This window comes from Halichoerus grypus, chromosome X (genome assembly GCF_964656455.1).
Source record: "Halichoerus grypus chromosome X, mHalGry1.hap1.1, whole genome shotgun sequence".
Taxonomy (NCBI): domain Eukaryota; kingdom Metazoa; phylum Chordata; class Mammalia; order Carnivora; family Phocidae; genus Halichoerus; species Halichoerus grypus.
In genome coordinates, this window is record NC_135727.1 from 119,983,538 (window position 1) to 120,006,556 (window position 23,019).

Consider the following 23,019-nt stretch of genomic DNA (forward strand, 5'->3'; position numbering starts at 1 on the left):
CACGTGGCCTGACTTCCGGCCCGGACCACCCCTCTCGGTAGGGACGCCGCCAATCGGATTTCTTGGACTGTGCGGTCACCTGCCCTGCCTCCGGTGCCGTTGGCGAAGGCCGAGCTGCTTCCCGCGCGTCGCCCAGCCCGCCCCTCCGCTCGCCGCAGCCCCGGCTCCTCCCTCGTCCGGCCCACGGGGCGGGGTCTGTCGGCTCGCCCTCCCCTCGCCGCCTAAGCCTTCCCTCCGCTAACTGGGTCCCCTCCCCACAGCAACACGGCTTCTCTTCCTCAGCCCGGCGACAGGGGCTTCCCCTCGGCCGCCGCCGCCGCCGCCGCCACCGCCGCCGCCAGCCGAGCCCAGCCGCACCCGCGGCCCGCGGCCGCCGTAAGTCCCGGGGGGCGAGCGGGGGCGTCGGGGACAGGGAGCCGGGAGGGAGGGCTGGGCGCGCCCTCCGCCGCCCCGCGCGCGCCCCGACGACCCCACCCCGCGCCTGGCCGCCCCGGCCCGCCAGTGGGTCGCCGCGCCCGGCAACTCACTTCTCTCCGCGTCCGCGCCCCTCTCCACTCCGCACCGCGCCCCGAGGATGCGGGGGGCCCCGCGGCACCTGTGGTTCAGGAATCACCTCAAGTTTTGCGGGGCATTTTCGGGAGGGGCCCGCGGCCGGGGGCGGTGGCGGCGGAGGACCCTTGGCGCCCCCTGCGCGGCGGCGAATGCCATTGTCTGCCCGGCTCCTAGCCGGTCACCTCGCCCGGGCTCGGTCAGTGATGGAGTGCGACCCCATGGGGCGGTGGGGAGGCGTCGGAGACGGCCGGACCGAGGAACGCTGGCCCTGAGCCCGCTCCGCGGCTGAGCCTATTGTTTTTAATAACCAATCTCGAGGAATTGAGGTGCCCTGTCATTTGCGGCAAAATCAAAGCATTAGTTTTTAACCGGAGGGAAGGAATACTTGTGCTTCGCAACCGGGTATCGTCCCATGTTAGCACATAATTTATTTTAAAGACTGAATTATTTATTCGTTCTATAAAGTGGTAGGGAGGGGATACAGACAGCCTAGAGCTCATACTCTTTTAGAAAGCAAACCGCCACTCCTCCAGGTCGTCAGGGTCCTAGAATAGGGGTCTTTTTATTCTCAAAGTTCTGGTAACGGCTTTACATTAAACGTCCAGTTGATGCTTTACTTGCTGTCCCCCTCCGAATGCCGCTGTCTTAACAGGACTTGTATGGGAGGCACTTTGACATCAAGAATATCGTTCGTTTATTTTGTGCCAGTGAAGGCTTTAAGTGAGGTGTAATAAGCCAATTTTAACTTTAAATAAAGTTAAATTGCCACATCATAAATTTCTAAATATATTGTTGATGCCCGTTTGGATTAATACAAAAAGCGACAACAATTTCTTAGCGAAATTTAGAGCCCATTTTATTCTAAATTGGCTGTGTAAATTCCCCCACCCCATATTCAGATTTAAGATGGTGTGGTGCATATTAAGAATCGGGCTGGAATCTTACTTGTAGTAACACTGTTAAAGGAACTTAACAGCAGTTACAAGGAAAAAAAAAAACCTGTCTGAATTGTACCTTTTTTTGTAGAAACAATGCTTACCTGTTTGCAGTTGGGAAGACCAGTTAGTTGGATTACAAGAAGCTTTCCTTTAAAATTAAACATGTAAACTAATCAACAGATTTGAGGTTCCAAATACATGTATACAAAATAGTTTAAGTAAAATACACTCGAATTCAGCATCCACTCCATCTGTAGATGCTTTTTAAAAAAATTGTTTTAAATGAGGTATTTTGCGTAATGTCTGCATGTGTGTGACTCTAAATTTTGGCTTTTTAAAGGTTTATATTCTCTTTCATATTGTTACATTAACCCACTTCTTTATTGTGTGTATATTTATGTTGGAATTTTTAGAAAGTGAAGATGAGAAGAGATACTTAAAAGTCAGGCTTTTATTAAGAAAAATGTGCATTTATGGGTTTTTTTGTTGAATATTTTAGATCTTTTGTTTTGCTTAAAATACGAAAGCATAAACTGAAGAGGGCATTCTGAGTAATAGCAGTCTGAATACAATTCAGCCGGCAACTGGAACAGCCTCAGGATGAAAAATAGTTGTAGATCTGCTGTTTCTTTCAAATGTATCTAAACCAGTTGATGTCAACAATTCTCTTTTGAAGCATACACAGAGTGTGAAATGTAGACAGTAGTTGTCTTAAATTGCAAGAGTTATCTTTCTTTTTCCTCAAAATTTTCACTCCAGCTTTTTACCTTTTTTTGTTTGTTTTTGTTTTTGTTTTTTTGCCACACACTACTCTCCAAACTTACGTGGAACGGGGTGGGGTGGGGTGGGGTAGGGTGGGGAGATCTGCATCTGGTAGGAAGGTCTTTCTACAAGAATTTTCCTGCTATTTTAACTGGCATAGAAATACTGATAGCTGCTAATCATTTGTCAGTTAAAGAAAGGCCCTGCCCCCAAAGCTTCTCTATGAACCATGTCATCTTAATCTTTACTGAATCAAAGTGTTGCATGTAATCTTGGTTCTATTTATCTTAACAGATGCAGTTTATGTTGCTTTTTAGTCGTCAGGGAAAGCTTCGACTGCAGAAATGGTATGTCCCACTATCAGACAAAGAGAAGAAAAAGATTACAAGAGAACTTGTTCAAACCGTTTTAGCACGGAAACCTAAAATGTGCAGCTTTCTTGAGTGGAGAGATCTGAAGATTGTTTACAAAAGGTATAATTTTCATTTATCAGACAGGTGAAATAGGATCAAATGTTCAGTCATTTATAATGTGGTAATGGCAGACTTTTGAGAAATGACATTTATAAATAATGATTAATAAAGATTTAAGTGAAAAAGATTTAAGTTAAAGCTTTGTGTCTTTAAAATAACTGCTGTTTTTATTGATTACCCAGTCAAAAAAAAATAAAATCAGGAAAGTCGATTTAAAACTAATTATGTAATTAAAGGCATAAATGATTATTCCTACTTAATCTTTTTAGAAAAATTCAGTGAATTTATTTCTTTGCAGGTGAAAATGGGGTCATATTTTAAATGTTGTAATTCTCTGAATTTAGACAAACCTTTCTTGAAAATCTATAATGACTGATAATTGCCATGCCTTTTTTCTGACTTTTAGAATCTTATGAACACCTTGGATGCAGAGACCATTTCAGTCGCATAGAGGTTTTGAAACTTTATATATATAAGATCTCTTTGTTAGTAGTATTTATTAATTTGAAGTACACTTGTTGCTGTCATGGAGGTATAATTAGATCTGATAGATAATTTGCGAAGAATAGATTTTAAAATTTTTGATGTTGCAAAATGACTCACATACTGACTTTGAACACTAAACTTTAAAAAAATGTACATCTTTATTAATATCTGAAAGTCTTTTAATACCCTAAAATAACATTTCTCAAGATTGGGCTAATCAAGGGTTAAAAGAAATATAATTACTTTGTTTCTTCTCCATTTCCCTCCCTTACAAATAATTTACTGTATTTAAGAAGAGTGTTTCTGCATATAAAAAATTGTCTTCTATAGGGGAAGTGCAGGGAACTAACAGTATGGGCTGCAAGGAGGGTTGAAGAGAAGTCTGGGTTTTATCTCTGTTTCCTTTATTCCACTCTAGGTGTGGATGGGTTTTTGTGTGTGTGTGGGGGGGTGGAGATGGCAGAGGAGGTGATGGAGGAGATTATAGGACAGAGAGAATGTTTTAAATACCATAGAACTCCTCTTCCCAAAAGAATAAATTTAGTCATCTTTGGGTGATTTTGGTTTAGTACTTGTTGAGAAAACTCATAGCATTTTAGAGCTGGGAGAGGTCTTGGAATAATCTAGTCAGGTGATTGTTTTTATAAAGCTTTTTGCCCCAAGGTTCGAACCTTCAGTGAAACAAGTGGAAGTGGAGGTGCTCTCATGAAAACAGGACCGGGATCTCATACCTGTGCTCACTTGGCTTGTACCCTCTGCATAGGAGATGGTTCATGAGCTTTAGAACCACTGCTGTTGATTAAATTTCAATTTTATAAAAGGAAGAATTTGGGAGAAGTGACTTGTCCAAGGTCATATTCTAGTTAGTGACTGACAGGGGGGCTAGAACTCCAATCTGAAGCATGGAGGCAAAGGTTTTAAATGGGGATGAAAAAAGCAGATATGCATTTCTGAAAGGATCCTTGTAATTGGAGAATGGGAAGGGGGAGGGCTGAGGCTGGCGCCTGAGAGATCTCTTAGGAGACTGCATTATAGTGAGGCCCTGAAGGAAGACCTCTGCTGTGGGCCCCAGCAGGTGGAGTGAACTGTTACTACAGGTAAGTTTTAGGCTCGGTCGCTGCTAGAAGCCGGGAGAGCAGTGATTGCACATTTCTGGTTCAGCTGACGGTAAACGTGAGGTAGCAGACATGGTGACTGAGATGCCTGGTTTTCTCGGGGTGGGCTTGGAAGTCAGGGCGGAAATAAGGCATAAAGTGGTAGATCACCAACATTCAAGGGGCAGGCAAAGGGGGAGAGGCTAAGTATAGGGTCAGTAACATCAGGAGGGGGGGAGAGAGTTTTGAAAATTAAGTCACCAGTGCCAAATGTTGCAAAAACAATTAAAGTGAAGAAAGAATCTATTAGGTTTTACAGTGAGAGTTCATAAAATGCCATTTGTCAGAACATTTTCAGTGAAATAGTAGAAACTCTCGAAGAAATGGGGCGAAGCGTGAAGAGGTGGAGACTTTTAAACAGCAAATGTAGACTATTTTGGGAGCTTCTTCAGATGCGAAGAGGTGGTAACCACCCCCACAGACATAGGAGTAAGGGACAGAGTTTTAAAAAAGGTGTGAGAGACTTAAGCTTATTTCTAGATAGGGGAAGGAGTCCCCCGTGTGGAGGAGGAAAATACCAGCAAGGGAATCAATCCCAGGAATCGAGATTCCTGCAGCTGAAGGCAATGGCCTGTTAAAACAGAAGGAAAGGAAGCGCTCGTTGTGTTCCCGCACACAGTATTCAGCCCACCCATCTTGGGCCACCACTTTTTCTTTTAAAGGCTATAAAGGGTAATCTAACCTGACTCTGATACTTGTATCAAGCTCCTATAAATAAAAGGTGCACTTAAAAAAAAAAAAAACAGCTTTATTGAGATAAAATTCACATAAAGTTAGAATTTTTAATCAGTTTTTCTATGAATCTACCCCCATTTCATACTGAAAACCTTATATATCGTATTTAAGAACGTATTCTTTGTTGATATAAACAGGTGATTTTTCCCCCCTAGTCCAGCTGGAAGAGAAGACCTTTTAAGCAAAAGAATTCTCGCTTAGCTTCTGAGAAATTTTGAACCAGCACTGTCGCTGTTCCTGTCAGCAAGTGATCTTTAGGCCTTCCTTCTTCCATTTGTCTCAGCCACATTCTGCTTGCTGAGCATTTCGCATAATAGTTCCTCCTCTTGGGGAGGGGGGGGTCCATAAGGAGACTATAGCTGAAAAAAGAGGCTGAAAATCTGGGGACTTGAGTTCTGTTTGGTTTGAACCTTTAGCTAGTTTCGTGACTTTGAACAAGGCATTTTGTGTGTGTCTCCTCATCTCTGAACTAAATGCTCTTGAAGATCCCTTAGAGACCTAACACTGTATGCTTTTTTTGATTCCTGTTTTATGCAGCATGTTATGGAAGAGGCACTAGATTAAAGTTTTACAGTGAATTTAAACATACATATGTCTCCAAATTACTAGTTTGAGAATTTGCCACAGTACTGTATTTTCTTTACTAACAAAAGAATTTTTAATGCCATACCAGTGGGTATTGAGAATAGTTTAGTTACATTCACGCCCAGTCAGCTGACACTTAGCTGACTGCGGAGAAGTCATGTGTTTTGAATAGAATAGGCACTTTCAGATGTTCTCTGAGTGCCAGTAATTAGAGTAAGCCTTAATCCACTCTGCTAAAAATAACCAAACATACCTTTCTTCTTACTAGTCTATTATTAATTTTACTTCAGATTTAGACTTACAAATATGTACTAAGAGAACAAAATGAGCTCATAATTGAATTTTTAAAAAGCGTTTGGTTCTAAAAATAGGGAGTACACTTCAGGTTCTCTTGGTAATCTTTTACTAAATCAGTATAACAGTTTTTCTCTCCCTCTTCAAAGCTCTTAAAATATTGCTTATTCAGTTTTAATTTTTGCCAGGTGCAGGATTACTTTATTTAATACGGTTCCTGGCTATAGTTTTTAATATGAAACTTGGGCTTTGGAGTCAAATTACTATTCCTGGGGAGGTTACTCAGTTAAGCCTGGGTCCCCTATAAATGCAAGTTAATGACAGTATCTCTCTGGAAGAATTGTTGTGAGGATTAAAATGGTAAAATATGCAAAAGCCTTAGCAAACATTTGGTGTCTCACTCAAGAGTGAGGCCTCAGTGAATACTAGCTGTTAACTATTCTGTTTCTTCCATAAGCTTTCTGTAGAGAGGTGCCTTATAATCCTGATAACTAGATAATCACCTACAACAAAGAATTTGTTTAATTGATGGCTCTTTCCATTCTGAGTGAAAGCAAACATTTAGGTAGTATTGCAGGATTTTTATATTTATTTATTTATTTATTTATTTTGTATTGCAAGGTTTTTTTGTTTTGTTTTTTTTTTTAAAGATTTTGAGAGAGAGAACAAGCAGGGGGAGCAGCAGAGGGAGAGGGAGAAGCAGGTTCCCCGCTGAGCAGGGAGCCCGATGTGGGACTCTATCCCAGGACCCCAGGATCTTGACCTGAGCCAAAGGCAGATGCTTAACCGACTAAGACACCCAGGTGCCCCTGTATTGCAGGATTTTAAAAATACTGCTTGATGCTTGGACGACACATCATTCCTGGTGATATTTATTTTTTATTTTTTTATTTTTTTTAAGATTTTATTTGAGAGAGAGTGCACACAAGCTGTGAGAAGAGACAGAGGGAGAGGGAGAAGCAGGCTTCCCCTTGAGCAGGGAGCCTGATGCGGGGCTTGATCCCAGGACACTGGGATCATGACCTGAGCAGAAGGCAGACGCTTAACCGACTGAGCCACCCAGGCGCCCCAGTCTTGGTGATATTTGAATTAATATTTCTAAATGATTCACACAATTAAGGACAATTGACTAAGTGCTATTTATTTGTAAGTCAAGAGGCAGTACTGTGGATAAGGAGTGAGGATGGTGTAAGCATTAGATTGCTTAACAGTACCATTGTAGAAATGTTGACATTAAGAGTAAAGGAATTTTACCCAAAACTGTTAATAAATTCCTTCTAATGGGATTATTTAAATAGCACTCTGTTCATGTCAGCTAGTCATGTCTGTTTTTTATCTACCATTTTTAATGTCCGTTCCTTTAATATTTCATTTTCTTGATTTGGGGACTTGTAACATGTCATTTGTATCAATTTCCCCAAATTCAAAACTATTTTGTGAGCATGGATGAGGGAGGATGGAGAGTTGGAATTGCTTTTTTTTTTAATTTTAATTTTTAAATTATTTTATTTTATTTTAAAGATTATATCTGTCAGAGAGAGAGAGAATGCACACAAGCAGAGGGAGCTGTAGGCAGAGGGAGAAGCAGGCTCCTCACTGAACAAGGAGCCCAATGCGGGAGTCTGTAGGACTCGATCCCAGGACCCCGGGATCATGACCTGAGCCGAAGGCAGACACTTAACCGACTGAGCCACGCAGGCATCCCTAATTCTATTTTTTTAGAGAGAGAGTGAGCACGCGTGAGCAGGGCTAGGATGGGGGATGACAGAGGGAGTGATAGAGAGAATCCCAAGCAGACTCCATGCTCAGCGCAGAGCCCGACACAGGGCTCAATCTCCAGACCCTGAGATCATGACCTGAGCCAGAATCAAAAGTTGGACACTTAACTGAGTCACCCAGGTGCCCCCCCCAACTTGCCTTTTTAAACAGATACACAAAACCATAGGTTAGGAAAGAGGAAGCACTTTGTTAAAGTTGGAGGTGGTGCCCTCTTATGTCCTTCATGCTAATAAGTGAACACATTCGAAAGCCGCCTCTCTAAGACTGCAGGAGACCTACCATTTTAAATAACTTAATGTATAAGTCAGGTAGAATGGACATGGCAAAATAGTCAAGCTGTGTATGAAGAGGGACTCCCCAAGGTGGAGTGGGAGGGAAAAGGTCTGAAGATCAGATTTCTTGTCCCAGAGCAACCACTTGGCAGACCCTGTACTCTTGGGCCTTGTTTTTTTTTTTCCTTCCCCCCCCCCACCATCAAGAATGATGGTGCTTGCTGTTGGAAAGATCAAATAATTGATCTTTATTTGATCAATTTGATAATAGAGCATTCTGTAAATACTAGTTATTCTCATACTGAAAAGCAGGAATTCATTGAATTCCAAAACTGAGATTGTGTGTGTGTATTATTTTCCATTAATGCTTTAAGTAGTAATTGCTCGTTGTGTTTTCTAAAAATCACTTAAATGCTCCTCAGTGAAAATTACAGTCGAAACTGAGACTTGTTTAGAATGTCTTAGGTTTTCTGTTTGTTTGTTTGTTTTTCCAAAAGCTTTTAATACACTTAAACCATTTGAAAATGGTCTTTTAATCCTCCTCAAAAGACTTGGTCATTGTTTGCTATGCCTCAAGGTTGTATGTTAAGTTTGACTTCCTTGGGTCAAGTATAATGTAGTCCCATGTGCTAGAATCCTAATTTGGAAGAGAATATGAGTTTTCCAATCTTAATATTCAAGAGGTAGATAACCTAAACTTCCATTTAACAGGTAGAACTTGGAAAATTTGATAACAGGTCTCCGTTTCCCCTGTTCTCTTTCTCTAACTTCTGTAATAACTTAGAACTGTTCTTTTCTTGGAGTTGATTCCACAGTCCTAGAAACCTTCTTAAAAACAGTTCTGTGCCGTTAGGAGTCAAGATAGTAGTTACCCTTGGGGGTGGCAGGTTGTGACCTCATGGGTTAGGAGCGGGGATTCAGGAGTTCCATAATCTGTTTCTTGATCAGGGTGCTGGTACACGGGTGGGTTCACTTTGAAAACTCCTCAAGTTTTCTTGTGTTCTTCTCTGTTGTATATATTACACTTCAGCAAAACATTTCAGGCATTGCCTTCCCATTGACAATATCTTCAGTAAGTCCTTCAGTCGGAGAGTTTATCTTCTTCCCTGTTTACTTGTAGTTTGAATTAATCACACAGTGCCTTTTGTTTTAATTAGGTAAACATAAGATTATATTTCATACAATTTAGGACCATTATATTTCATTCATTGTATTTCATAACTGGGTCCAGCTATGTTTTAGAATATTCATAGAAGGCAGCCTGAAAGAAAAAGACCAAAATGAGTTACTCTTTCTACGTTTCTAGATGGTATGATTGAGTGATTGTTTTTTGGGTTTTTTGGCTTTTTGCTTGCCTGTACTTTTCAAACCTTCTCTACATACATTCATTCCTTTTATAGTGTAGGAGGAAAATCTATACTATTGTAAAAGGAGAAATAAACTGTGTAAGTATGGGATCTTTCACAATAGGATATGAAAACATGTTTAGATTATAGAGTAAAATTTTTTCCACATTTGCTTTGTTACAGATACGCTAGTCTGTATTTTTGCTGTGCTATTGAGGATCAGGACAATGAGCTAATTACCCTGGAAATAATTCATCGTTATGTGGAATTACTTGACAAGTATTTTGGCAGTGTGAGTATTATTTTGTTTTAGGAAATTGAGTGCCATAGTATTTTTTAAAAATCTTTTCTGTAACAAGTTTATTATTTGATTGTCTTGGGGATCCTGTTTGAAAGTAACTGCAGGGGAGGGAAGGGCTGACTATCTTTTGCCAGCAGACCCAGTCAGTTCACTGCTGGAATGCTTGACCTGACGGCCCTGCTCATTTAATGATGGTTGTGAGAATGAGGTTTAAAATAGTGAAACAGAAAGGAGTTCAACTGCAAAAATTAATATTCTGGAAGTGCTTAGTATAGAATTTAGATTTGGTAAGCAGTTATAATCACATTATTCAGGAAATATGTATTTAAAAAAGATCATTGTTTATGAGTAGAGATGAGTAGAGAATTATTAAGTTGCCCATGGTGGGAGCTTCCAGAATCAGGTCTTACTTAGTTTGTAGGCCTTGTGTTTCCAAGTACTTGAGATTTGAAAATTAAGCTGACTAAATCAGTGATGCTTAGTTATTAGCAAGATTGCCATTTTTAGAAAGAATTAAGATCGATTCACTCTGATCAGATTTTATTCACTACCTGATGGTGGGTAAGTATCTTTTGCTTTCTTCAGTTTTAACATTGTTTTTCTTGCTTTTCAGGTGTGTGAACTTGATATCATCTTTAATTTTGAGAAGGCTTATTTTATTTTGGATGAGTTTCTTTTGGGAGGGGAAGTTCAGGAAACATCCAAGAAAAATGTCCTTAAAGCAATTGAGCAGGCTGATCTACTGCAGGAGGTAAGCTAATTGGAGTTCTCTTTACTAGACGTTAGCATGTTTTGCTATTGCTAGGGAAGTCTCAGTTATGTTCCCTCATTCTTAAAGTTTCAGAAATTACTCTGAAGCATGCTTGGCATGTAGTGTCCATGAGCAGTATATTGATTGGAGTATGTGTCAGTCACATCAACTTAGTTATCTGTGGATGGATTGTTTGCTTTGGAGATGGTCTGTCGTATTGATGGCCCATTTTTGGAACCCAAAACACTAGAGTCTAAATGTTTAGAGGACAGACCAAGAAGGGAAAAGATTTGTCCAACAGTAATTTGAGAACTCTCCATTCATTGTTCTGATTACTGCAGGTAACCCCTTTTCACATTAGTGTGGATGGATAATCAACTGATTGTGAGACTATGTCATTTTCATCCCAGATTGGTTCATATTTTCACCTCATGTCCATTAAGTGCAAACGTAGCCAAGCAAATGATAGTGTTATAATTACACCCTTTGTAGAACTCTCTAGTTTTGTGTTAGCAAAACTAACTAAAAAGTATTTGGCCTTTTCTTTGCTCTTTTTAAAGATTTTATTTATCTATTTATCTGAGAGAAAGAGAGCAAGAGCACAAGTGGGGGGAGGGGCAGAGGGAGAAGGAGAGCAAGAATCTCTCAAGCGGACTCCGCACTGAGCGGGGAACCTAACTCAGGGCTCAATCTCATGACCCTGAGATTGTGACCTGAGCCAAAACCAAGAGTTGGATGCTTAATCAACTGAGCCACCCAGGCGCCCCTCTTTGCTCGTTTTAAATAACAAACCATGTTCTGTCAAATGACTGTATTCTTATTTTGCCTTGATATCACAAGAACCATTGATAAACCCCCTTCCATTTCCAATTTCCACAGTTGTCTTGGGTTAATTGTATATTTGTTATTTCTAGACCTCCAATTTCTGAAGTTTAAAATTTCATAGATAAGGCCACCTTTTTCAAAATACTTAAGGATACCTTAATTCAGATACCAGGTTGCTTTAGCGATAATTGTGGTTTTAATCAATTAGAAAGTCTATAGCACAAGGAGAAGCTAGTCAATATAAAATATGTAGTGTGTTTTCTTTTTTTTTTTTTAAGATTTTATTTATTCATTTGAGAGAGCACAAGTTAGGGGAGAGGGGCAGAAGGAGAGGGAGAAGCAGACTCCCCACTGAGCAGGGAGCCCGATGCAGGACTCGATCCCAGGACCCTGGGATCATGACCTGAGCCGAAGGCAGATGCCTAACCATCTGAACCACCCAGGCGCCCCTGTAGTGTGTTTTTATTAAGTTGTGTTATTAAAGGAGGCGTTAAATCCAATTTTTTAGCATTTCGGTTGTAACAGAAATGTGAACTAAGAAGAATAAATCTCTCTCTCTTAGCTGTGGGCCTCTATGGGAGGGAGGGCATCGGTAATGGCTCTGCATTAGTCACTGACTGGGTCAGTTGTGAGGATTGCTCCAGATTGGGATGACATCATCCAGAACATACATATATTAAATAGGAGACAATACCTTGTACATGTAATGATCTTGAGTTAACCGAACAGTGGTTAAGATGCCTGCAAAAGTGGGATCTTTTTTTTAATATTTTACCCATTTATTTGAGAGGGAGAGAGTGAGAGGGAGAGAGCACGAGAGGGGGGAGGGCCAGAGGGAGAAGCAGACTCCCCGCTGAGCAGGGAGCCTGACGCGGGACTCCATCCCAGGACTCCAGGATTATGACCCGAGCCGAAGGCAGACGCCCAAGCAACCGAGCCGTCCAGGCGCCCCAAAAGTGGGATCTTTTGTTGGCAGCCCTGATGCTAGCCACTGTCCATAGTGAAATGAGCACAGCCCCTTTTCCATGTGTGTAGTTTGCCACAGTTCTTGATTGACTACAAATACGTCATTGGTGAGGTTTTTTTTAACATCTGTTAGTGTGACCACAAGCTCATATTCTCCTATTGTAAAATTGGTTTTAAAGTTAAGACCTCCTTATTTTGCTGTTTACTAATCAGACTTTTCTAAAAATAAGGTCAAACCAGAATCAGGAACTGGGAATTTTTCATATTTGTCTCTTCCCTTGTTCCCTTTTATATTTCATTATTACGGAACTATATTCTGCTCTGTCAGAACCTGGTATTTCTTCCAAGTTCTTCATCATTTCCTGATTGATTAATTATATCTGTCTTAAAACATTTTTAAAGTTCTTGAAGTTCACCTTTTAATATATTTTTTCCTGGAGAGTAGTGTTTAGGGCACTGATCTTTCCTGTGTCTGGATTGTTTTTTAAACTCTACTGAGCAATTGCTATAGACTTTATAATATGACAAATATACTAAGTTTACTTCATGGCTTGTGTTGGGGATAAAAATGTCATTCCAAGTCCATATTTGTGAGTATGTGTGTGTATCTCCCCTATTGAAGTATCTTAATAATAAGTAATATCTCCCTTTTTGAAGTAGTATTTTTGTATCTTTAGGAGAAAATAGGAGTGGAGAGAAGCATGGGATGTCTGTGGTCCACGTTAAGATTTTTCTTTCCCTGTCTCACCCTAGTTTAAAAAAAAAAAGTTGACTACTGTTAACTACAGTTTCTTATCTTTAGAAGAGAGCTTTGGCCCTATTTCTCATCTGTGACTACCTTAACATTGTTTTGTACATAAACCAAAGTGATAGTACATTAAGACATTTTCTATTCAGTGGTCTGAGTGAACCATTTTCTTAATTTAGCCATTCAGGTCTTGAGGAGGCAGAACACAGCTGGTCCATTCTGAATTTAGAGTGAATTATAATACACGGCAGGTTAAGGCTAAAGTCTCTTTGGGGCAGTAAGGCTTCAGATGATTCTGTTCAGGTTAACCTGTTATTCATTCAGGTTATCCGCCAACATATTGTCACAAATCCAGGGATGACAAGATGCTTGTTTCCTAAAATAGATTCATTTATATGTTGATACATGATACATGTTTACATCTTTGGGAGAGTATTTAAATATTATGTTCATAAAATAGGTGGTGGAATAAGATGAGAAAAAACTGCTAAATTTCTTTAAAGTTTCCCTTTTACCCAATTTATATAAACATCTTGTGGTTTGTTTAGGTAGTCCTTCATTTTATAGGCAAACAGGGCAGTCAGTCAGTTGATAAAGTAGGTTTTCTATTAGCATATTCTATATAGTCAGTAATGAGAACATGTCTGGACACCATGACAGCAAAAAAGAACTATGATGATAGCTAATGCTTATTGAGCACTTAGATGGGAAGCATCCTGTGCTAATCCTCAGGATGCCCTGAGAAGGAGCAAGAGTACCTTTTTAACAAATAAAGAAGTAGAGGCTCAGTGAGGTTCCAGTGACTGGTCCTAGCATTCCAAACCCAGATCTGCTAGGCTTCAGAGCTACGTAAAATCTTGACCACTGAGCACTATCCGTGTCTCTCCCCACCCTATTTGTGTATTGTCTTGGTATGTGTAATTTAAACCTTCTGTTTTTGGTACCAAGTTCTGTGTTTCCCGGTAATAGAGATTCATCACTCTGGAAGTTTTTCTGTATCGATCAGAGTAGATGTCCTAAGACAGATGCCATTTTTTACCTCTTAATACTGAAAATTTTCATTGTCCAGACTATCAATAGTTGGTATTTTCAAGTTGGGATGTATAGATACAAATATTTTAAAAATCATTTCTTGTTGGGTTTATCAAAACTGGATTTATAGTAGCTTTTTTGGTCTCATAATTTGGGATATAGTATTCACTTAGCCTATGTCATGAATATGATTTTGCTTCCAAAATTATAAATATAGCTATAAAGACACTTATCTAAATGCAGCCTTAAATTTGTAGAAGTCCTAATTAATTTATTTTAATCTAGTTTTCTTTGTATTGTGATTTTTCTCTTTGGTATCAGCTCTTTTACTTGATTATTTCTAAACACCAATGATGCCTTTGAATTTATAATGAAAATATCTGTTGGCTTAATGATACATGGAAATCGCAAAATGATTTTGATTTTAGCCCTTTTAAAATTTGTGAAATACACATTTCTGTCATTAAGAATGTTTATTTTCTTCAGAAAAATTTCTTTTAAATTTCCCTTTTACTCAGTTTGTATAAATGTCTTCTGGTTTGTTGAGGTAGTCCTTCATTTTATAGGCAAACGGACACAGTCAGTGGATAAAGTAGATTTTCTATTAACATATTATAGTCAGTAATGAGAACATAAGTGTATTTGAATAATAATTGCTAAAACATCAGACTTTGTGATTAAATAATAAAGATACCTTTTTTTATTTTACTTGGTTACTTGGTAAACAGTGGTTCAGTTTTGACATTTCTAGAGTGAATTCTGTATTCTTTTTGGTATTTGGTTCTGTGACTACATAATTAAATTTGGGGATAAAGCCCGGAAACATTGGTCCATTATCCAATTTTTAATGTTTGTTGGAATTTAACACAGGTTTTCTTAACATGCCACTGTACTTAACTTGATTCTTAAATTACTAAAGTGCGACATGCTGAGATTCCTAAATTGACATTCTTTGAAGTACTTGGAACATTTCCCCACCACCACCAATTAAGTGCCTATTTTAAGCTAGTTTTTTGAGGGGGAGGACTTGGGGGAGTGGTACAGTTGATTTATAAACATAGATCTAATGACCAAGGAAATATAGAGTGCATTTTCTTTGTAAAGTCAGGCACTTACCAGTTTTTCTCTGCTCCTTAATTTTATAGAGCCAAAATGAAGAATGGGGAGGTTTGTCTGAGGATATCTTATGATAAAGAGCAGTCTAAGGCTTTAGTCCCTTTGACCCCCAACTTATTTATTGGTAACTACCAAGTTTCCCGTTTTTGTGGCATGGATAAAATGGGGTGTTATGCAAAGACTGTTGCACGTGAGATGATTTCAAGTCCTTGCCTGATCTGTGAAGATCAAATAGTTAAAATACCGGGCGTTGGGCTTTAACCTCAGCGGTAGGTGCATGATGGTGTTGATCAGCGCTTTGAGATGTGTCAGCCTTTCTTTTTTATACTAACAGCATCATTTTGAAATTTGTGGGGGTTTTCCTTTTGAGCTTTGTTTGCTGTTGGTATTGTTTCTCACTAAAGTAATCTGAGCAATGAAAAATAAGTGAGGTACCAAAAGCAAGCATTACACTCACGAATTTGCTTCTACTTCGAGATGATCCACTTTATGAATAGATTCTCTTGGATTTGCAGTTGTTAATCTGCCTCGGCTAGAAAGTGGTGCTCTATGGAGAATTAGCACTGCTAAAATTGATTTGTTTTAGTGCTGGGGCTGCATGATATATCTTAGTACTGCACCATCTTTGTGGAAGTAATAAATCTGTTGGACTGCATAAAAATGGAAAGGTAAGAATCTTAGAAAAAGTGATTTTTAAAAATGAATCTTTTGTAACTTAAAATTATTTTAAGTAAATAAGTACTTGAAGTATTTAATAACATGCCTTTTAGTATGAAGTTTTGGGATTTTTTTAAATTAAAATCTTGCTAATTAAGAATATTTGGGTATGCCAGTCAAACTCGAGAATATTGTACATTGTTTTGTTATGTAACAGCTAGATGTGTTCAAACATATATAATAATATTTAACAGCAAAAAGCATTTTGATATAAATCCTTTTAGGATTTGGTCTAATTAGACAAACTCCTACGATTCCTTTGTAATTTCCACTGTTTATGTTAAAACCTTCAAACCTAAACCTTTTTCTTTTAAATTAGGTTAAAAGTTAACAAGGCTATACTCTTATGCCAGCGTTATTTTAATCTTTTATAGGTAAATTTGATTGGGGTCTGCTAGAACAAACTGAATAAGTAAGGTTTGGTGACGTTAATGTTTGAAATGGAAAATGCAGAAGGGCAGATACAGAAAAAACAGAAGGCAGAACAAATCTTGCCTTTTGTTTACGTTTTATAAGAAATTTGGCCAAGTCCTTGGTCACTGGTTTGCAGGTTGTAATCATTTTGCTGTATGTGTGTTTTTTGAGCTCTTTGTCTGCTTTTCAGAATTTTGAGGATCCCCCCCTCCTTATTTCACTTTAACTCATTTTGAGCCCACTTTTGCTACTCTGGGCTATTTGCAATAATGAAAAGTTGGAGTAACTTAAAATCAGTAGCTGTAAATCTGATTTTCAAAGATATTTGACAAGAACCCACAGTAATAAAATACATTTTTATATCATAATAGTTACATGCACATAAACTGAAAAAAGTATTTTGTTAAGTAATACTTTATTTCTTGTTTTGCTGTATCACATTTTCTGTTCTATCCTTTTTTTTTTTTTTTTTTTAAGATTTTTATTTATTTATTTGACAGAGACATAGTGAGAGAGGGAACACAAACAGGGGGACTGGTAGAGGGAGAAGCAGGCCTCCTGCAGAGCAGGGAGCCCAACGTGGGGCTCGATCCCAGGACCCCGGGATCATGACCTGAGCCGAAGACAGACACCTAACGACTGAGCCACCCAGGCGCCCCACTGTCCTTTTTCTCAATGCTGATCCTGATCTACTAAATTGATTGCATGCACCCTAGGATTGGGACCTGCAAAGAGCCTATTCCTAGCTGTTGGTGGTGATTTTTTTTCTTTAAAAAGTACTTTCTGAAAAATTTCAGGGTTTTAGCTCTTTTTTCCCCTACTGACACATTCTTTAAAATTTTCTTATTGTTTCGTCTGTTGCCTTTTTAAAAAATAAAAGTTCCTATTATAGAAAAATTAACAAATACAGGCAAGCACACTAGAACGTAATTTTACCTACCCATCAACCAGAGACAATTAGATTAACTCAGTGGTTCTCAACTGAGGTGGGGAGTGGGGCAGTTATGCCTCCTTACGGAACATTGAACAATGCCTGGACATATTTTTGATTGTGACGACTGGCAATGGGGTGCTACTGGCATCTGGTAGGTGAAGACCAAGGATGCTGCTAAACATCCAGCAGTGCCCCAGACAGACCCTCCTAGAACAAGGAATTATCCAGCCTCAAGTATCAGTAGTGCTATGGTTGCAAAACCCTGGTTTAATTTAACACAATAGGATATAGATTCCATTTACATTTATAGACTGCTACATCTTTTCAATATAGTATATAGTCCAGAGTATATTGGCTGAAATGAATCAAAAGTAGGAGGGGGAAAAAAACCCTTAAGAACTGTAAAAGAGGGGCGTCTGGGTGGCTCAGATGGTTAAGCGTCTGCCTTCGGCTCAGGTCACGATCCCAGAGTCCTGGGATTGTGTCCTGCATCGGGCTCCCTGCTCCTTGGGAGCCTGCTTCTCCCTCTGCCTCCCTCTCTCTCTCTCTCTCTCTCTATCTCTCATGAATAAATAAATAAAATCTTAAAAAAAAAAAAACTGTAAAAGAAGGACAGATGTGCTTAATAAGACCATGTAAATGGCTATAAAAATCACCTCTGTGAGCCAACAGAATCACCTTTACTTGATAACCAGTGTCTGGGGAGATAATCTGTGGTTGACTTTAGCACCTAACCCACAGCAAAGCTTGTGGGATGTCACTATATAATTTTCATTTCCTCAACAACAACCAAATCAGTTAATGTCTGTTAAGGAAATTGAGTTTTTACCTGGAAACAGAATTGAGTATACCCTGTAGGCAATTAGAATATTTTTAAAATTTTCTGCTGATTTCCCCATCCACCTTAGGGAGTTGATAATTTTTTTTAGAGGGGAACTAGTTTAAATGACCAGAATTTGCATATATAGACTTTTATTATTGTACATATAGACTTTGTTGTTGTTCTTTTGTACCTTATTAGCCTTAAAGAATTTACTTAGTACAGATCTAGAGTTTGAATATTTGAAATTCAGTGATAAAATGTTACATTTTGAAAACCCTGATCATATTTAAAGCATTTCACATTATCCAAATGGAAGACCTAGGCAGATACAATAGTTACCCTAAAATATGCTTAAAATGATTTCTTTACAGTCTATAGTTATATTTACTAATTAATCTGCTCTTTTTAATTTAAAAAGTACAATTAATTGCTGGAGAAAGTGATCTGTTCTTAGTATTTTATAACTAATAGGTTTTAGAGTAGGGTGTACAAGATGTAGTTGTTATTCCCATCATTTTTAAGAAACTTTTGAGATATGTAATAGAAACAGATCAACAGCACAATAGAAAAAGACAGCAGTAGATATAAATAAATAATTCACAGATGAAAGAAAAACAAATGGCCCTTTTACATAAGGGAACGTAAATGAAAATATGAATGAGAACTTTTTTTGGTTTGTTCTTGGATTGGCAAGGATGAGCGACCCTCTTGTCTGCTGCTTGTGAGCACTTAAACTTGTATTCCATTTTGGAGGATTAGTTTGGTGATACCTGTTAACAGTTAAATTTGTACACTTTTGACCCATCAGTTAAATTTTCAAGGAATTGTATCCAATAGAAAATATACAAATGCACTAAGATTCAGTATAATATTAAGCCACTGGAACTTACCCAAATGTTAATCAGTGGGAAATAGGTTAAGAAAATTACAGTACAGCCATACATGAAACTGTTACCTGTCTGTAAAAGAAATGAGATTGATTTCTATGCAATGATACGGAAAGATATTCAAGGTATATCAAGTGAGAAAAGATCTAGGAGTGGGACATTAACTTACTGGCATTACCTCTTGAAAATGTTTGAGGTCCCCCCCCCCCCCCGGCTTTTCTAGAAGTGTAAAACAAACCTGTATTAGAAGTATACAATTTTAATTTATACATTTTTTAAATGACAAAATGAAACTGTGTGAATGGAAGAGTACACATTGTGTTGTTCCATTAGGTAAAATTAAAGTAGAATTTGCTAAAAAGAAAAGTTCCAGCATGTAAAGTGAAGCACTTGTGTGCTCTTGGCCATTTCAGACACTAGCCATCTGGAACAACCATATTGCTCTGGCCACTCATTGCTAACTTAAAAAAAAAAAAAATCGTTTGACTATTTGACTATACTAGTGCCTCACGATTGCTGGTGGAACCAGACTGACACCATGAGCTGTGTCATCTAAAAGGTGCCTTACAAGGGCTTTCCATTCTCTTTTTATTCATTGCTAAACATAGATCTTAGTGAATTTTGGACATTCTCTGGCCCTTTGGTCTTTAAGCACAAGGAATAGTTTCAGAGTCGAGTAGGGACTTTGCCACAGAATTGAGTGAGGGGCAATAAAAAGGACGATTGTATTCTAGAACGTGAAGGATAGAGGATACTACTTATAGTACAAGGAATAAGTGAAGCCCCTTCACAAGAAAAATGAGTAGAGCAGTAACTTCAAATTACACTTATTTATATTTATTTTTCATTAAACGTAAATTATTTGCTCTTTGAATACATTGTGTGCTAGAAAGAGAAAATCAGGAGACTAGGTTTTCCGTTTTGGATCCAATACCAGTAGTTTACTTAAGCACTGATCTCAGCAAGACTTAAGCCTTCAAATAAGTGCTAGCTGCCAGTTTCTTTATATAGTTTCCCAGACTGTTTTGAGTCATCAGCCTAATATGGTGAATATCTGGGAATTTTGAAGGTAATGGGGTTTGTCTTAAGAACGTAGACAGTTTTAAGAGCAGGTGTAACTTAATTCCTCTTTCTGCTGTGTTTGTTAACCTGCACTTCCCACTACCTCTGGTTCCTTTTGTAGGGGACTGAGAGAAAATTTCCTCTTGGTGTGGAGGGAAGTTGAACATACATGCGTGTGTACCAAGGAGAAGGAGCGAATGCAGAGAGCAGTGAAAAAGAGGAATAGAATAAAGGGGAAAGTATATTGGCAGGGTGAATGGGAATGGAATCAAAAGCACTGGTCTTAGGCAAGACAAATCTTCCTCCTGTTAGGAGGAGGTAACTGGGTAAAGCTGTAGTTTGTTTTTTCCTCATCAGTTGGATGAGCGAAATTCAGGAAGTTGTCCTTTTCTTAGCTTTGAGAAACTTATCATCTAGAGGAGAGTTGCTGGGGACTGAGGAGAAAGAGAAGAGATAGATGATTTGAGGAAAATGCTGAGGGTTTGGAATAGACTTAATGGTGGGGAGCAAATGATGAGTAAAAGGATTGCCCAGGATTGCAGGCCCATTTCAGGTTGAAAATAACGTCTAAAATCTTGGTTCAAAAAATAGGTCTCCAAAGAATTGATACTAAGGGCAATTTGTAGTTTGTATTTGTGTAATACAACTGGATTAAATTTTTTTTTCTGTTTTCATTCTGGCCTTTATTTCCATGTAATCTAAATCACTGATGTTTTAGTGTATTGAGGAACTCAGCTTGCTGGGTAGTGGAAGAAGAGAGTAGTTCTGGTTCTTCCCAGGACCCCTTGTGTGTTGCGACAGACTTGACTCTCACCCTCCCCAATTCTTAATTATTCCATGACTCAGAAGGTGTCCTGGTGGTGTGAGGGCCCAGAATACTGGAGTTATATTCAATCTTCTATAATATTTTCTTTGTATATAAGAGAAGATATAACTTGGGTTAATACGGGCATACCTGTATCATTTAGCTTAAAATCAACCTTAAAGGTTAGTTGGTCATTAAGGCATTTTTAGCACAACTTTTTCAGACTCTGTCTAAACTGAGAAATTATTGAAGAAAACATGTTATAGCAACTTAAGAGTGGTAAAAGAATACATTATTTTTGTGCATTTTAGGGTTTTTCTTCTTAAAGGGTGTTTTACCAACGAAGAGGGTTTTCTCCCTATGAAGAATATTCTTCACAATTGATGGATGCTAATTTCTTGTTTAAGTATACTGATATGGATCATTAGCTATAAAGAATAGTTTGGCTTATCATTTACCCTTTCCTTTACTAATGTAGTAAAAGGTCTGTCAGAAATGCTGGGCAGTCTTGGTTTAAGAATTGTTTGTTGCCTTTCCTAGTAAGTCTCTTCTGGGGAGGAACAGCGGTGTGCTCAGCCCTATTTGGGGAAACTACCTTTCTCTTTTCTTTCAGTGGGCATAAGCTCTCCATGGTTGGTTTTCCCATAGTGTGTATAAAATTAAGAGAGAAAACAAAAAAGATGAAAAGCTATAATTTTATAAAGTCTCAAAGAACTGGTATGTAGGTGAGAGGTTGACAGACTTAAACTTTTCTTGTTCTCTCTCCAGAAAACAGAGAATATGTATCACAGCAAGAGTTTCATTGGGTGTAAGAAAGCGTACTAGAATACGTGCTGGAGTACTGACATGCATCAAAATGTAGTAGGATCTATGAATTCAGTTTGTACTTATAATTTTGTCAAGTTTGTTATTTATATTTTAGCATTACCTGAAAAGTTTAATTACATTAAATCCCAAGGGATAGTCCCAGTACTTCCTTTAACTGATATTTTCATAGGGAATTTTACTCTGATAATGATCCATCATTGGGACTTACAATTTATTTTTTTACACAGAGAATACTGAAATAGGTTCAGAGGTTCATTGACAAAAAAGTATTATTAAATACTGTGAAGTACTAATGTCATTGGTACAGAAATAGATAAATAGGATTCCCCTATGAAAATGAGAGCTTCTCTAAGAAAGTGAAGCATTTGGGGTTTATTACTAGTATTATTTTAACTTGCTGGTTCATGCCACTGTATTCTGAGTGGGGGAAAAAAGGCAAAACTATCTCTTTTTAAACTGTTTTAAGAATTATCTGAGGATTAAAATTTAACTGGCGCTTCTCAGATACTTTTGTATTTAATGGTTATTGTATAAGGGATCTGTTACATATTTGAACAGTTTACATGACTTTGTAGCCTACATTTCAAAATGCCAACTTTAGTGTTAAAATGAGGATATTTTACAAGCCCTCAAATGAGCAGTTTTAAACTTTGAGTCACAAGCCTTTTGGCAGGGGTATAATCCCTTTGAGAGTCCGAAGAGCCATGGGCCCTCTTCTCAGGAAAATCTGTATGTAATTTTGCCTCTAGGGGGTTCTTCGAGTCCCTAGAAATCCATCTCTGGACACTCTCGGGTCAGTTTAAAACCTCACCTCAGGTTACCTCGTTGATATGAGAAATCTCTATTTACATACATTTGTAGGCATAGACATCTAACAAATCTTTTTGGAGAGTTCTTTAAAATCTATCTTGAGGATTATTTTAAAAAATAATATCCTTAGTCTCAAAGGCATAGTCTTTGGAATTTTTTTCAAGCTAAGTGAACCATTAAAGACCTCCATTACTACTTAAAATACCAAATGGGTGACTACTTTTCCACTTTTTCTTGGCAGAGATTTTCCTTTAGGATCTGTAGAAGAGTTTATGGTCACCAAAAGATGTAATGATTTTCGTTAAGGGATTAAATTCCTTTACTTTGTGTAATAAAATCCTGATATACTTGAAGACTGGTGGGAGGTAGTATTCTAATAGAATTTTCAGTTAACTCAGTATTGACCAGACGATTTTACACTGAAAATCTTTTCAGCCTGTTAGTAACAGTGCTTTTGGATTTTGTAGGATATAGGTCATTTTGATTTATCATTATATAAAGTTACTAAAAGAAATTGAATCGGAACTCCTAAGCACTGTTTAGAAGTTAAATGTTCAGACATAAACCAAAGAACAAAAACAAAAATTTAAGTTTCCATTTTCTTTACTGTGCACTAAACATTCT

The 23,019-nt window shown here is 38.3% G+C and overlaps 1 protein-coding gene across 4 annotated transcripts in view; it reads left to right on the forward strand.

Moving 5' to 3' along the window:
- Nucleotides 1–204: 204 nt before the first annotated feature.
- The window catches only part of AP1S2 (adaptor related protein complex 1 subunit sigma 2), a 28,998-nt gene continuing 6,183 nt past the window's right edge, over nt 205–23,019 (forward strand). The window contains exons 1-5 of one of the 4 annotated variants that reach the window (XM_078063928.1): nt 205–375; nt 2,547–2,725; nt 9,560–9,668; nt 10,291–10,428; nt 21,526–21,720. In XM_078063928.1, coding sequence (XP_077920054.1) covers nt 2,547–2,725; nt 9,560–9,668; nt 10,291–10,428; nt 21,526–21,582 — 483 coding nt within the window. In that variant the 5' untranslated portion in view covers nt 205–375 and the 3' untranslated portion in view covers nt 21,583–21,720. Of the gene's footprint in view, nt 376–2,546; nt 2,726–9,559; nt 9,669–10,290; nt 10,429–15,144; nt 15,255–21,525; nt 21,721–23,019 lie in introns of those variants that run through there. The other 3 variants (XM_078063930.1, XM_078063931.1, XM_078063929.1) reach the window with 3 other exon arrangements.